The sequence below is a fragment of the Taudactylus pleione genome, unplaced genomic scaffold (assembly GCF_031769625.1).
Source record: "Taudactylus pleione unplaced genomic scaffold, aTauple2 ptg000256l, whole genome shotgun sequence".
In the NCBI taxonomy this organism is placed as follows: Eukaryota; Metazoa; Chordata; class Amphibia; order Anura; family Myobatrachidae; genus Taudactylus; species Taudactylus pleione.
Genome location: NW_028284658.1, coordinates 15,748,410 through 15,764,652, shown reverse-complemented (window position 1 = coordinate 15,764,652; position 16,243 = coordinate 15,748,410). Strand labels below are relative to the sequence as shown.

At 49.8% G+C, this 16,243-nt stretch overlaps 1 protein-coding gene across 1 annotated transcript in view; it reads left to right on the top strand.

Moving 5' to 3' along the window:
- NFS1 (NFS1 cysteine desulfurase) overlaps positions 1-16,243 on the top strand; it is a 58,762-nt gene that overhangs the window by 3,921 nt on the left and 38,598 nt on the right. The window contains exons 2-3 of the mRNA XM_088480684.1: positions 2,451-2,527; positions 15,694-15,810. Of these exons, the coding sequence (XP_088336810.1) occupies positions 2,451-2,527; positions 15,694-15,810 (194 nt within the window). The remainder of the gene's footprint in view (positions 1-2,450; positions 2,528-15,693; positions 15,811-16,243) is intronic.

Here is a 16,243-nt window from a genome sequence, read left to right as displayed (position 1 = left end):
TTGGAGCAGAGTTGGATAAAATAATAGCTACTCTGGCAGCTTCAAAGTCAGCAGGTCTGCCATTTATGGCTAGAATAAAGCCTAGGCTGGTTTCTTTTCGGTCCCCAGGGACGAGCAAGGGAATGTCTTCCTCTAAGCCGACTAATTTTTGCAGGGCGACAAACAGATGTCTGGTCTGAGAAGTGGTCTCATGGGTATGCCCTCACTTTCAGGAGGCATCCTCCCCAATAGTTTTTTTGCACAGATCCTCCATCAGATGCGGTCAAGGCCTTGGCCCTTCAGGAAGCCATTCACTCCCTGCTGCAGGCGGGGGTAATCCTGTGTCGCAACAGGGAAGAGGTTATTATTCCAATCTATTCCTGGTTCAAAAACTGAATGGGGCTCATCGTCCTATACTAAATCTAAAAACCCTCAACAGGTTTATCGTTGTCCCCAAGTTTCGTATGGAAATTCTCCGGTCAATTATTTTGGCAATGGAGCCTGGGGATTATATGGTTTCCCTGGACATTCAATATGCATATCTGCATGTTCCTGTTACACAATTTCACCAACAATTTTTACGGTTTGCTGGCCTTCAGCAATATTACCAATTGAGGCTCTACCCTTTGGCCTATCTACGGCTCCCCGGATATTTACTAAAATAATGGTGGTCATGACTGCCTATCTCAGGCGTCGGGGAGTCAGAATACTGCCATATCTGGACGGCCTTCTGATATTGGCGCAGACTCCGGTTGTTTTACAAAACCATCTTCAACTGACCATAGCCTGCCTACAAAAGCAAGGCTGGATCATCAATTGGAAGAAATCATCGCTTTCTCCAACACAGCAGATGGTACATCTGAGAGCTCTTCTGGATTCTCGGGCACAAACTGTGTTTCTGCCAGAGATCAAGATTGTGGCCCTATCATTATGAGTACGCAAGTTGCTACACAAGCGAAGGGTATCCATTCTGTTAGCAATGCAGGTCCGGGGTCCACAGTTTCCTTACTGGTCTTCCCAAAAACAACTGGTCTTCCCAAAAACAGGCTAACGCCATTACAATCCGTTATGAATGCAGCTGTGAGGCTTATCTTCCTTGCCAACTGTTCATAGTTCGCAGCCCCGCTCTGTCAGTCCCTCCATTTGTCAAAGTCAAATAATTGGATACGATCGCTTTACAATTATTATCTGACGGTATAGTCTATATAGTCTGATGACGTGTCACTTGGACGCTACCCTGCGTCGGTGCAATCCAATGCGCAGAAATGCAAATTCACAACACACACTGACGTGCTTTTATTTATATATATATATATAATACACACACACACACACACACACGCTCATATGCGTATTCACATACATACAGACACCCATATATATATTCACGTACATACACATAGACGCACATTTGCTATTTCAATACACAGACGCACACATGCGAACGCACACATAAAATGGTTCCCACACATTATAATTAATAACCAGACTTATTAAAAGTATTGTTAGCTAATAATTATGATGTAATGTGTACTTAAGAGAGATCTAAGGTTCAGAATACAGTGGACATGTCATGTTTGGTAACATACTAGATCCCTGTTTATTTGCAGACATCCGTTTCTATCGGCAAAGAAGTCGCATCATGTGTCCGCTAGTTACGGATGATAGGGAGTTATTGAGTAGAATGTTATTACTTGTATGCAGTCCGCAGACCGCCCGTACACACTTGCCGATGGACAGATATGTCTGCAGACATATCTGTCCATCGGCTGTGCAGCACAGTCAATGCGATATGTCTGTGAACGACGCGGTTCACAGACATATCGCTTGTACACACTGGCCGACGGCCAGCAGATATATTGGCTGATCAACTGATCGGCCAATATATCGGCCAGTGTGTACCCAGCATTAGTCAGGGCATAGTAGCATTTAATTTAGCATTAACCACAGCTTCCATTCTCTGTTTTCGCTTTAGTTTTTTTTTGATCTTCACCGAACTCTTCTAACCAGATATAATTGTAGGTATGCACTACATGTTTCAGATCTCTACAAAGATTTTCAATTAATTTCTTTTTTTCTGTTCTTTTCATAGTCACGGTGTGTAGAATTGTGCCACTTTTAAGTTTGTTGCAGAAGTGGTGTTTTATTTATTTTTTACTAAGATATTCAGTGAACAAGCAACTTAACTGGGTTGCACAAACATTTGCATACAACTTTAGTCCTAAACAATAATTCCATCCAAAACTACAGTTTACTGTTTACTCCATCCTGTATACATTCAGGAGTTTTGACATGTAGGGGGCACATGCAGTATATTGGGGTGTAGCTGACCCTTGTGATTGTCAGATCCCCCTTAAGTAAACTTTTGGGATGTGGTATGATGTGTAATATTATCCACAGCTAAAAATGACCAGGAGTAATTTACTTTGACAAGGATGTATACATATGACCATTATTTTACTTCCTTACAGATTGGCGTGATAAGAAGCATTTGGAGGGGTCAGATCTTAGACCGCTGTATATGGATGTTCAAGCAACAACATCACTGGTATGTTGCATTAAATATCAATACTTTGACTTGGCAATTGGATTCATTGTACTTCCTCTATATAGCGAGTGCACTATACTTTGTAACGTTCATCTATATAGCAGGGAGGAGAACGTGATATCCCCATACCCAATGCTTATTATGCACATACTTTTCCAGGAGTCTGCCAAACACCAATTTGAATCTGATTCCTAATTTACATATTTCACTTTAGTATTTTAATAGGAGGGTCTTAAATTTTAAAAGCTTATTTGTAATTTGAACTTATGGAATGACAGCTCATTCTTAATTTAGTATTCTCATTAATTTGACCTAATGCTAACGTTTATTTAGAAAATTTCTCTTTTATCCATAGGGGGCACAGGCTATACACGGAGTATAGGTGATGAGCTGGAGTCTGGGCACCAAACGGGTACGTTTCTTTTCCCTGCAGCCCAGGCTCCCTCTCCCCTATACCCCACCCCCATCCTCAGGCTTTAGTTTTTGCTAGGTGCCTGCAAGGAGCGGGCTCTATTTTACAGGGGCTGCTTTTAAGCAGACTCATTTTAGTTTCTTTTATTGAGCAGGTAGTAAGTCAGAGTCCTATAGGACACTCGCTTCGACGATCGCCGGCGGCTGCTGCTGCACTGGCGACTTGGTCAGTGACCTCGGCTGGAGCTCCGCAGCACACAAGGCAACAGTAGCTAGACGCAGTTGGGAGCAGGTAACGTGGCTCCCTGGTAACAGGGAACCGCACACATCGCAATTGTCTCCGCCGGGGAGGGATACCACCGGCAGTGGGGTACCAAGTTTTCTTCACTATTGGCAGTCACACTTTTATATCACTTTTCTACATAGCCCTACTTTTTGTATATTTGTGGAGCTTTAACATTCATTGCACTACTCCTTACTTACACACCACTGTTTGGTAACTTTTGTGTGTGGGGACATACTAGGATTTTTATTAACATGTCTTCCAAGAGCAAACTACCCAGGAAGGCAGGTGTGTTGTGTAACTGTAGGATGTGTGCTGAAGTGCTTTCTTCTCATGTTCTGGACCACAGTGGTCTCTGTGTCCGGTGAATCGCATCTACGCAGTGGGAGGTCCCTTCGGCCACAGCTTCCAAACGGGTACTGACATGGCCTTCCACGCTTTCACAGGTAATGATGCATCTAGTTAATCAGCTTGCAACACCCAGGCTTTCTCCCCTGCTAGTCTATCTACAGGCACAGGCCAAGTGACCAGCGTTCTACCTGCTCAGAGAGATTCGCAGACACAGAGCCACCATGGTTCCAGTTGTTCTCTCAATCTGTGCAGGGGTTGGCCCAAGTGTTGGCATCTCTCCAACAGATGCTAAACAAGGTCCGCCCATCAAAACGCAAGCATACCAGACGTGACCGCTCTACGCACCAGTCTGGTAATGACTCAACCTCTGAGATTTGCTCGGCTCATTTGGATAATGTCTCCATTACCTCGGATATTGAGACCTCCTCTGTCCCTTAGGACTCCCTACCATAAGTGGGTATCAAGGCCCTGATCAAGGCAGTTAAGTCTGCTCTTTTGATCAAGGACTCTAATCACACAGATAAGTCAGATGCCCCGGTATTTAAACGTCAGATGAAGGTAGCTGCTGAGTTCCCTTCTGCGCAACTTGAGGACTTCTACCGAAAGCTTGGGCTCACCTTAGCAAATGCTTCCTGGTCTCTCAGAGCATTAAATCTAGAAAAAGAAGAAAGGAAAAAAACAGGCACTGAAGAACAAGAATGTCCAACCTAAAACGAGCTAATAAATCAGTTGTGATATTGTTCCTGCATCTCAGATTATAACAAGAGGGCCCTGTACCCTTCAAAAAGTGTATACAAAAACAGAAAAAGAAGTGCTTGAGCAAATCACAATAAAATAGTTTTAATAACAACAATATAAAATTATTGCACATACAAGGAAGAACCTAAAATTATATTTTCAGACACTGGTGTACAAGATAATTAAAAAGTCTGTGCACACAGAATAGGTATATTTAAATCCACGGTTCTAGCAGTACTTCCTTGTATTGGGGTCACCGGACACGTTTCATTTCATCAGACGCCCTTCTGATTGGCCGAGAAACGCGCTAGTGCCCGCAATACCAGGTGGTGCTGCTAGAGCTGTGGGATGGGAGACTGGGAATTTGTACTGCAGCATAGCGTTTTATCTGTCATCAGCTGCGGATAGGACCAAATGGGAATCCCTCCTCCGGTAAATGGTCACATTACCTGACTAGTCAAATCTACTACCCCTCCTATCCCTAACGCTGCTTCCCTTAAAGATCTGAATGATAGGAAGCTGGAAAACTTCCTTTAGGCAATTTACTCTAATGCGGGAACTATTGTACACCCAGCTCTTGCGTCTGCTTGGGTGGTTAATGCCATCGGATGATGGGCTCATTCCCTTGAAGAAGGTCTCTGTTCTGGGGTCTACAGTGGAACATATGAGGGAAACAGGCTTCTATCTTGGCGAGGCGACCATTGACACAGGTATTTTAATCTAAGACGTCTGCTGCTGCTGTGGCAGCCAGGAAAGCCCTCTGCCTTCGTACCTAGGCCTTCATTCAGAGCCACTCCCAAAAAGCGAGCGCTCGCTCTGAATGAGGGCGGCCGCTTTTTTTTTAATTTTTTTAGGCTGCCTCTTGGCCGCTTGATAAGCTGTGGGTGACCACACAGCTTTTGCGAGCGGCCAGGTGATGGTTGCAACCATCGGGCTTGCGATGAGACCCTTGTGGTAGTGTCTCGTCTGTCGCAAGCTCACTACTGACATCACGAGTGATGTCAGTATGGCCGCCCACAAACGGCAGGCGTTCCTTCAGGAATGCCTCCGTTTGTCCAGCCACCCCCCCCTCCCCGCCTACAAAACGGGGCAAGCTGTCGTTCAACATCGACAGCCGCCCCATTTGTAGCGAGCCCCGGAGTGAGTGAATTTCTCACTCGCTACAGGGCTTGCGCGGCGCGTGCGCAGTGCCCCACCATCGACCCGCGAGCGCATAGCGCTTGCAAGCAGGTCTGAATGAGGGCCCTGGTGTGCTGAGGCAGACTCTAAAAAGGCCCTTGAAGCTCTCCCTTTTTTGGCCCATAGTTGGATAAAATTGTGACTACAGTAGCGGCGTCCAAGACTGCTATCCTTCCCTTTGCGGCAGCCCCCAGGTTGACTTCTAATTTTCTCTTCATCTGCAAGGTAAGGGCAAGGGTCAGTCTTTCTCCAGGTTCCTGGGTTCTTCCACTAAGGGTTCCAAGTCCAGAGGAAAAGAGAAAACAGACCTGGTCCACCAAGCTGACCGATAAGCCTTCCGCATGACGGGGCAGGCCCCCCCACATGGGGGGCATCGGTGTGGGAGGGCTGGCTTCTGCTTTTCTCCGACCCATGGATGGCGAACACGAGGAGCTCCTGGATAAGAGGGTTATTTTCCCAAGGCTACGCCCTCCCCTTTTGGGAACATCCTGCAGCCCAATTTGTTTCTACAGACCTTCCAGTAGTTTCAGGAAATCAGAAATGCTGCTGGAGTCCATTTGGTCCCTTCTGGCCTCCAAAGTCGTCGTCATTGTTCCCCTGTCCCAGAGGCTTCTATGCCAACATCTTCCTGGTTCAGAAGCCGGATGGCTTGTTCCGACCCATCGGTAATCTGAAGTCACTCAACAGGTACCTTCTGGTTCCCAAGTTCTGCATGGAGTCTCTACGCCTTATCATTCTGCCTCTGAAACTGGGGTACTTCATGGCCTCCCTGGATATCCAGGATGCCTATTTCCCATCAGGATCAGTTACCAGCGCTTCCTCAGGTTTGCGGTACAGGAGGAACATTTGCAATTTCAGGCATTGCCAATTGGACTTTCGACGGCACCTCGCGTTTTCAGGTCATGGCTGCACATCTCTGAAGCAGGGGGGGCTGAATGCTGCCCTTTCTACTTCAGGGTCCATAGGGGGTCCACAGGGTTGACCTTGGGGTATAGCTGGATCTGGATCCATGGGCACCACGCAGTTAAAGCTTTGCTGCTCCCAGGATGCACTTGGGTCCGTCCTCCTCTATACCCCGCCCCTGGCCACAGGCACCTCAGTTTTAGTTGGTGCCCAGCCGGAGTCGGGTCACCCTGCGCAGTGGGGCTGCATAAGCAGCCCCTAAGCTTTATTATTTTATTTTTACTGTCTTCAGAGCAGCAGCATCAGACTGTCCATCTGGACGTCTACGCTGCCGCTCCAACAGCCCCGCTGGCGCTGCGATGCCGGTACTGATCCGGGGATCGCAGCGGGACCCCGGACTCAGTACTAGCGTGGCTCCGGGACCTCCCAAGGACTGCTGCCGGACTGAAGGGGCCAGGTAATGCAGTCTTCATGCCGCCGGTAGCGGCGGCGGGCTCCCCCTCTTCAGGAATACCCCGCGTGACCGCTGGCCCCCGGGGTGTAAGTACCGGCGGGGAACCGACTTCCCCGGGGGTTTAGCACTAGCAGGGGAGGCAGCCTTCCCTGCTTCAGCGCTCCTCCCCTCAGCCCAGCGCGCCTTCTCTCATGTGTGCTGGCGTCGCTGGGCTGTTATCTCCTGGCCACTCCTCCTCAGAGCTCTCCGGCGGCCATCTTCAGGCAGCATCGCAGCGCTCCCAGGCAGGCTTCCAGTGGACCAGTCCCCCTGCGTACCTCTCCCCCTGCAAAGGACAGTGTTCGCAGCGCTATAGCCCTCCCAGACACTGAATCTGGGAGGTTGATTGTAGCGGAAGGTGCAGTGAGTAATACTTCTCTGCATGGTATGTGACTTTTGCTAGTGCTGCTGTCTGTGCTTATTTTCTACTTACTGTCAGCTTTTTACCTATCCCTTTCCTTCTCCTACGGCCCGCAGGTGCGTGGGGGAGGGGTGTTCTTTCTGTGTACCTCACTTATATAAATCTACGTATTTGTGAGGTCCGTCACATACTGCGGTGTGCTCCTCAGTACCATATTGTGGGCTGTTTGGGTTGCATACTTGGGAGTGCGTGGGTGTTATACGCCTTACCTCATTTCGGTGAGACACTTTTATTGCAAAAAAGTTTGTGTCATGTCTGATGAGGGGAATGAGCGCTCCGAGGCTCCTGTGTTGTTTTCCTGCCGATACTGTTCGGCAGGGGTTGACGGGGCAGATTTGTCTCAGGACGGTCTGTGCGGGCGGTGCCAGTTGGTACCTGGACTCTCTAAACCCCCGGTGGCGCAGGATCCTCCGTGGGCAATGTTTACGCAAGTGCTGGCGTCAATCGCGGACCGACTTGCGGTCCCGACTGCGGCCCCTTCTAGGGCGTTGCCCCAGCCTACCATGCCCCGTTCCCCGGGTGTGACTCGTCTGGTGCAGTCTCCTCCCGGGTCTCAGACTGTGGGTCCTTATGCGGGTTTGCCGGTATACGTGCAATCCCCCACGGTGCCGCAGCAGTCGATGGTACCTTTTCAGGGGTATCCTCAGGCAGTACCCCCGCCTTGGGTGGACGTCCTCTCCAGCTCTGTTCAGAGTCTGGCGGCTTCGTCATCGGCTTTTCAACATATGTTGCACAGTGATTTGCCCCCACGGGCGTCCAAGCGTTCCGTTCCGGCTTCACTGGCAGCTCAGTTCACGGACGTGTCTTCGGATGACGGGGAGATCCATGAAGACTCTGACTCGGATGCCGGGGCCCAGGAGATGGAGGCTAAGTCTTCCATTAATGTGCCGGTATTGGTTAGGGCGGTGCGGGCCATCCTTCACATTGAGGAGGATGTGCCCGCCCCCAGGTCAAAATACCCAAATTTTAAAAAGGCCAAGGTAGCTTCAACGGTTTTTCCCCTATCCGATCAATTGACGGATCATATGGCAGGGGCCTGGCAGTTGCCCAGCAAGAGGTTCCAACCGCAGAAGCGGTTGGCTTCGAACTATCCATTTCCGGAGGCTCATTGCAGGAAGTGGGAAACTCCTCCAGCGGTGGATTCCCACGTTACCCGCTTAATTAAAAGCGCTACGCTGCCTTTGCCGTCGATCTCCTCCCTGAAAGATCCCACGGACAGGAAGGTGGAGACTTGTTTGAAGTCTATCTACTCTCTCTCGGGGGCGGTGGCCCGTCCGTCCATGGCCATCTCTTGGGTGGCTAAGGCCATCGAGAGCTGGGCCAATGCTTTGGAGGATACCTTTCCGGAAGATGCTCCGGAGATCCAGAGAGCGTTGATAGGTCAAATGAGGGATGCGGCTTCCTACATTGGGGAAGCATCGTTAGACGCAAGCCTTCTAACCTCTCGGGTGTCGGCTGCAGCTGTGTTGGCATGTCGGTCCTTGTGGCTGAGGTCTTGGAGAGCTGACGCTGACTCCAAAAAGGGACTGGAGGCCTTACCTTTTAATGGGGAGTTGTTTTTTGGTCCAGACTTGGACAAAATTGTGGACACTCTGGCTAAGTCTAAATCAGCCTTCCTCCCTTCGGCTTCTGCTCCTACCAAGGTACGGAGCTCTGCTTTTCGGTCCTTTCGGGTTCAGGGCAAGGCAAAAGGTCAGTCCTTCCCGAGGCAGTCGACGACCAAGGCCGCTTCTAAGCCCAAGAAGCAGCCCTGGAGTGCCAGGCACCCTTCTTCCAAGCAGGAAGATAAACCTTCTGCCTGATGGGACGGGCCTCCCTCTGGGGGACCCCAGAGTGGGAGGCCGACTTCTTCTATTTGCCCAGTGCTGGCACAATACCACCACGGATGCCTGGGTTCGAGAAGTGGTCTCCCAGGGGTACGCCCTGTCTTTTCGGCACAGACCGTCCCGCCAGTTTTTCTGCACGAGTCCTTCTCAGGATACGACCAAGTCTTTACAGATTCAGGAAGCTATAGAGTCCTTGCTGACAGCAGGGGTCATTGTTCCCGTTCCTCAATTACAACGAGGGATGGGGTACTATTCTTCTCTGTTTCTGGTGCGGAAACCCAATGGTTCTCATCGCCCTATCCTCAACTTGAAGTCTCTGAACAAATTCCTCAGAGTTCCCAAGTTCAGGATGGAAACGTTACGTTCCATCATTCTGGCGATGGAACCGGGGGATTACATGGTGTCCCTGGATATCCAGGACGCTTACCTCCATGTTCCGATAGCACCTTCGCACCAGCGGTATCTGAGGTTCGCTATCCTTCAACACCATTACCAGTTCCGGGCGCTACCCTTTGGTCTCTCCACGGCACCGAGGGTGTTCACGAAGATTATGGCGGTCATGGCCGCACATCTTCGGAACCAGAATGTATGGCTACTACCGTATCTGGACGACCTCCTGTTGCTGGCGAGTTCCCCGGAGGTACTGCTTCATCATCTCCACTTGACGGTCGCTTGCCTGCAAGCGCACGGGTGGCTGATAAATTGGAAAAAGTCCTCCCTGATTCCATCTCAGCGGATGGTTCATTTGGGAGCCCTGCTGGATTCTCGTCAGCAAAGGATCTTCCTGACCCCGGAGAAGGTCTCCTCCCTGCAGCTGAGGATACACAGTTGCCTGAGCAGTTGCCGCCTGTCGGTCCATTCGGCTATGAGGGTTTTGGGCTCCATGGTGTCAACATTCGACATGGTGGAATTTGCCCAGTTCCATTCCCGGCCTCTGCAGGGGCTGATTCTATTGGAATGGAACGGGTTACCTCACCGGATCCGCTCTCAGTTGCTGGTGTTGTCCCCGGAGGTTCGGCAATCTTTGGCTTGGTGGCTTCAGACAGCTCATCTGGTCGAGGGGCGTCCCTTTTGGATCCCGGACTGGGTCCTGCTCACGACGGATGCCAGTCTTCGGGGTTGGGGGGCAGTGACCGGTTTGTTGTCACTTCAGGGTCGTTGGTCTGCGGAAGAAGCTCTTCTTCCCATCAACATTCTGGAACTGCGGGCGGTTTATCGGGCCCTGCAGTCGTCCGGTCCCGCTCTTCACGGACGAGCGGTTCAGGTGCAGTCCGACAACGCCACCACGGTGGCGTATATCAACCACCAAGGAGGAACTCTAAGTCGGGCAGCGATGTCGGAGGTGTCTCGCATCCTTGCTTGGGCGGAGTGTCACATTCCAGCGATCTCGGCAGTCTTCATTCCCGGAGTCCTCAATTGGGAAGCGGACTTCCTCAGCCGTCACGACGTGCATCCCGGGGAATGGTCGCTTCACCCAGAGGTGTTTCAGCTACTCGTGGACAGGTGGGGGCTGCCGGAGCTGGACTTGATGGCCTCCCGTCACAATCACAAGTTGCCCGTTTACGGGTCAAGGACAAGAGACGCAGGCGCCAGTCTGGTAGACGCGCTGTCGGTGAAATGGACGTTTCACCTGGCGTATCTGTTTCCTCCGATATCCTTACTTCCTCGGGTTCTGCGGAAATTCAAGCAGGACGGCGGCACGCTCGTGCTGGTTGCTCCGGCGTGGCCCAGACGTCCTTGGTACTCCGATCTGAGGTGTCTCTCCATCGACGCTCCGTACCTTCTTCCTCAGCGTCGGGACCTGTTGTCTCAAGGGCCCTGCCTTTACCCGGATCTGGGTCGGCTGTCTTTGACGGCGTGGCTCTTGAGACAGCCGTCTTGAGGTCTAGGGGTTTCTCCAGTTCGGTCATTGGTACCATGCTTAGGGTACGCAAGCCTGCCCCCGCACGGATTTACCACAGGGTGTGGCGCACTTACTTTCAGTGGTGTGAATCCAGAAACCTATGATCCTCAGGTGTTCCGGGTTTCCAGAATCTTGGAGTTCCTTCAATCGGGTTTGGACCTCGGCTTACGCCTGGCCTCTCTGAAGTTTCATGTGTCTGCTTTGTCCGTGTGGTTTCAGCGACGGATTGCTACACTACCAGATGTTCACACCTTTTTCCAGGGTGTTCTCAGGATACAGCCTCCCTTCGTGCCTCCTGTGGCTCCTTGGGACTTGGCGGTGGTGCTACGGGTCTTGCAGGGTCCTCCTTTTGAGCCTCTTGAGGTGGTGGACCTCAAGTGGCTGACGTTCAAGACCGTTTTTCTCCTAGCAATTGCTTCTGCCAGGAGGGTGTCAGAGTTGGGGGCGCTTTCCTGTTGCCCCCCTTTTCTGATTTTTCATCAGGACAGAGCGGTGCTCCGCACTCGTCCTGAGTTTTTGCCCAAAGTGGTCTCATAGTTCCACATTAATCAGGAACTTGTTGTGCCAGCTTTTCAGTCACCTGATCTTTCAGCTGGTGAGGCTTCCTTAGATGTAGTCCGGGCACTTAGAATCTATGTGGATCGGACTGCTTCGGTTAGGAAGTCGGATTCTTTGTTTGTCCTCTTCGGTTTTCACAAGAGGGGTTGGCCTGCCAACAAGCAAACGTTAGCCCGTTGGCTTCGTTCCGTTATTTGTGAGGGCTTATGCACAGAAGGGTTTACCTGTGCCAGCCTCTGTTAAGGCTCATTCCACTCGTTCTGTGGGACCCTCTTGGGCTGCTAGACGTGGCGCCTCCGCTGTTCAGCTGTGTAAGGCGGCCACTTGGTCTTCAATTCAAACGTTTTTGAGGTTCTATGCGTTTGACACCTTCGCCTCTCAGGATGCATCCTTTGGGCGCCAGGTACTCCTTTCAGCACAGGAGCGTCCCCGCCCTTAGTTGAACTGCTTTGGGACATCCCCAAGGTCAACCCTGTGGACCCCCTATGGACCCTGAAGTAGAAAACAAGAGATATGGTAAGAACTTACCTTTGTTATCTCTGTTTCTACGAAGTCCATAGGGTCCACAGGGCGCCCGCCCTGACGCACCTGGCTTCAAATGGGCTGTGTGGCTGGTCACCGGTTTTCCGTCTCCCATTTCTGTGAGTATGGTTTCTTGTGTGTTCCAGTCTTCCTTCTCTCTGTTTAGTCTCCTCCTCCGGCCTTATCTGCTTACCAACTGAGGTGCCTGTAGCCGGGGGCGGGGTATAGAGGAGGACGGACCCAAGTGCATCCTGGGAGCAGCAAAGCTTTAACTGCGTGGTGCCCATGGATCCAGATCCAGCTATACCCCAAGGTCAACCCTGTGGACCCTATGGACTTCGTAGAAACAGAGATAACAAAGGTAAGTTCTTACCATATCTCTTGTTATCTGGGTGATCTACTTCTCCTGGCCCAGTCCACCAATGTGCTAATGGATTGCATCCTTCTAGATCTACTCCAGTCTTATGGGTGGATCATCAATTGGCAAAAATTCACCTTAGCACGATCTCAGCAGATGCTACTTTTGGGGGCCTTACTGGATTCCAGGGTCCAGCAGGTGTTCCTTCCATCGGACAAACTCCTTACAGTCCAAAATTCGCACAGTCTTGGGTCACCGTCGATTATCGATCCACTCTTGCATGCTTGTCCTGGGATCTCTGGTTTCCACCTTTGACATGGCGGCAGGGGCTTATTTATGGGTGCAGGGTGTGAGGTGCACTCGGGCCCCCGGGGCCAAGGGGGGTCTGCACCGCACACCTTGAACACATATTATATAAAACCTCGCTGTGGTCCCGCGTCGGGTCTCTCAGTGCTGCTCAAATCGCTGGGAAAATGGCCGCTGCGCCATTTCCCAAGCGATCTGCGCTTGTGCAGTAGACTCTGAGCACACTCTAGTGCCAAGAGTCTAATTCTGCGGTGGCTGGCCAGCCGCATCAGTCGGCCGCTGGGGTGAGAGGAAGGGGCCCATGACGGACGGGGGACATGCACACGGGCCCCCTCCTCTCTAAAGACTCTCCTTTATGGCTGAGTATGCCCAGTTTCAATCCCGTCCTTTTACAAATGGAGATTCTGTCCAGGTGGAACATATCCCATCTACATCTTAAGTCAAGAGATGTATTTCACTCCCTCTTGTGGTGGCTCTACCAGTCCCATCTGGACAAGGGTTGCTCCTTTGGGATCCAGGACAGGGTGCTGCTCACCTCCAATGCAAGTCTTTGGGGTTGGGGAGGCGGTGACCTGTCAACTGAGATTTCAGGGTTGGTGGAAGTCTCTGGAGAGCTGGCTAGCCATAAATATTCTGGAACTCGGAGCTGTGTACAGAGCTATTTGTCTGGTACAGCCCCTACTCCAGCATTGGCTGGTTAAGGTGCAGTCGGATAACACGACAGCCTTTGCCTACACAAACCATCAAGGCGACACTCGCAGTCACTGCGCCATTAGGGAGGTGAGTCGCATTCTACAGGTCTGTCTTCGTCCCCCGGGTCCAAAATTGGGAGGCGGACTCTCTAAGCTGCCACGACATTCACTCCGGCGAGTGTACACTACACCCAGATATCTTTCAGCTCCTGGTTCTCTACTGGGGCCTTATAGACATCAACATGATGGTGTCTCAACACAAACTACCTAGATATTGCTCGCGCACCAGGGATCTAGGAGCTCTTCTGGTGACCGCCCTAGCGGTTCAGTGGTCCTTCCTGCTCATGTACATCTTCCCTCCATTCTCAATAATTCTGCAGGTCCTTCTCAGATTGAAGTTTAAGGGTGGCACCGTTGATCCTTGCTGCTCCGTACTTGTCGTGCAGAGCTTGGTACGCGGATCTTGTATTGAATTGAATTCCCCCCGATATCTGAAAGTGTGTTTATAGATACTTTAAATATTTCAGAACTGAGCATAGTTTTCAATGTTCTCAAGTTATTTGGACACCTTTCCGTAATGCAGTTAATACATAATGTAATAATATCCTTAATCCATAATGCCAGTTGTTTTCTCCGGGTGGATCTCCTGTCTCAGAGCTAGTGCTTTCATACGGATCTGGCCTAACTTGTTTTGACTGGGTGGATTTTGAGACATCCATACTGAGTGCTAAGGGGTTCTTGTGGTCTGTAATTTGTACCATGCTTAATACCCGGAAACCTTCCTCTCCCAGGATTTATCACCGGGCTTTGAAAACCTTACTTTCACTGGTGTTTGGTCTGAAATTTCAATCGCAGATCCTTTCGTCTGTCACGTATACTGTCTTTCCTACAGGCGGGTTTGGATTTGGGCCTCCACCTTTCCTCTTTAAAGGTTCAGGTCTCAGCCCTTTCGGTCCTCTTCCACCTGCAGATTGTGCTGTTACCTGATGTAAGGACTATCCTACAGGGTGTCCTCCATATGCACCCTCATTTGTTCCACCTGTGGCTTTGTGGAACTTCTCCTTGGTCCTCCAGGCTTCTCCCTTTGAGCCTTTCGACACCGTAGATATCCAATCCATCTACTTTGGACTTAGGGCCAGGACGGAATTGCAAAGCCGCACACAAGCAGCCTTGCAATTCCGTTCGTGCTATTATGTTAATGCAGCAAGATGCGTCCGTGCCATTGGCATTGGATCATCTGCGTGATCCTCGGCCGGCTGAGTGACCATGGGGTCATGCAGGCCGGCCATCGCAGTTCAGGAAAAGAGGCCAGGAAATCTCTGTCAGCCAAGAAAGATCCTGGCATCTTCCCTCCCCCCTCAACGGCAGCGAAACACCTCCATTTTGAGATACTGACACCCCCTCCCCGCCCAGAAACGGCAGCAGACTGTCAGTTACTGGCAGTTTGCTGCCAAACTGCGTGCGATCACAGGCGCATGCACAGATTCCCAATCACTGGAAATCTGCGATCAGCCGTGCGCTGCTGAATCAGCCCCTTCATTTTAGTAATTGTATCCCCAATATGATTAGAAGTGAGAGACTAATTTGTTGCACCTATTGAAGCCTGAGAGTTTATTTCCAAACCAACTAGTTGCTTGTATTTTCTCTTTAGGCATCTTCAAAACACTTTAATACGGTGTTGGGTTTAGAGTTTGAGTTCACCTAAAATTGCATCCTGTTGTAAAATCACAAAATTGCCGCAGAAGACCTTTTTTGTTTGATTTGGAATTAAATTTGGTGACAATTGGTAGAAGTTGTCGGTCTATATACCTTTTGTGGATATCACCATCTCGGTGGAATAGGGCCAGATTGTTTCTTCTACGTATAAAAAAAAAACCTGTGGATGTGGCAAACTGGTTTAGCATTTCTTTCTGTTACAGTTTTAAAACTATTGGTCGAAATCTCCGATCATCAGAGGCTTTTACAAACCGCGGTTAGTAATTCTAGCCATTTTATGTCTGGCCACATGATTGACTGATAACTTTCATAATATACAATAGTAAGGACTGCTTCCTATACACTAATGGTACTTAAGTTTTTAATACTATCATATGAGAGGTTGATTGGCTATAGGCTGAGTTTTAAAATTTGGTTTATTCAATGACTCATAAACATTATCAAAATATTGTGTATCCAAAGCTGTCTTTGCCCTGAACATTTTCTTATATTGTCTATACTTTTAGGATCCCAGAGTATTAGATCGTATGTTGCCCTACCTGGTGAATTATTATGGAAACCCTCACTCGAGGACCCATGCATATGGCTGGGAGAGCGAGAAGGCAATGGAGAAGGCTCGGGAGGTAACTGCTGCAGCTTATAGAAGTAATGTGGCATAACAGGCTACATCAAAGTAAACCTTACTTTACTGTTACACCACATAGAGACATTTCAGGATTAGCTGTTTACCAGATATTGATTGTGGAACACCAGATTTCTGTGCCACTACTGTTTGTTTTGCTGGTGTTTATGATTTATATATTGAGTTGGTGGAAGAGACCTTTTTCTAAATATCATTTGAAGAAAACCCTTCCAGCATTGTGCCAGGAAGTCCTCTAATTTCAAATTATTTTTGGAGAGATGTACTAAGCTCTGGAAAGGGATAAATTGGAAAGTGATAAACTACCGGCCACTCTGCTCCTAACTGTCATCTTACAGGCTGTGTTTGAAAAATGACAGGAGCTGATTGGTAGTTTATCACTCCCCAATTTATCACTTTCCAGAGCGTCGTAAATC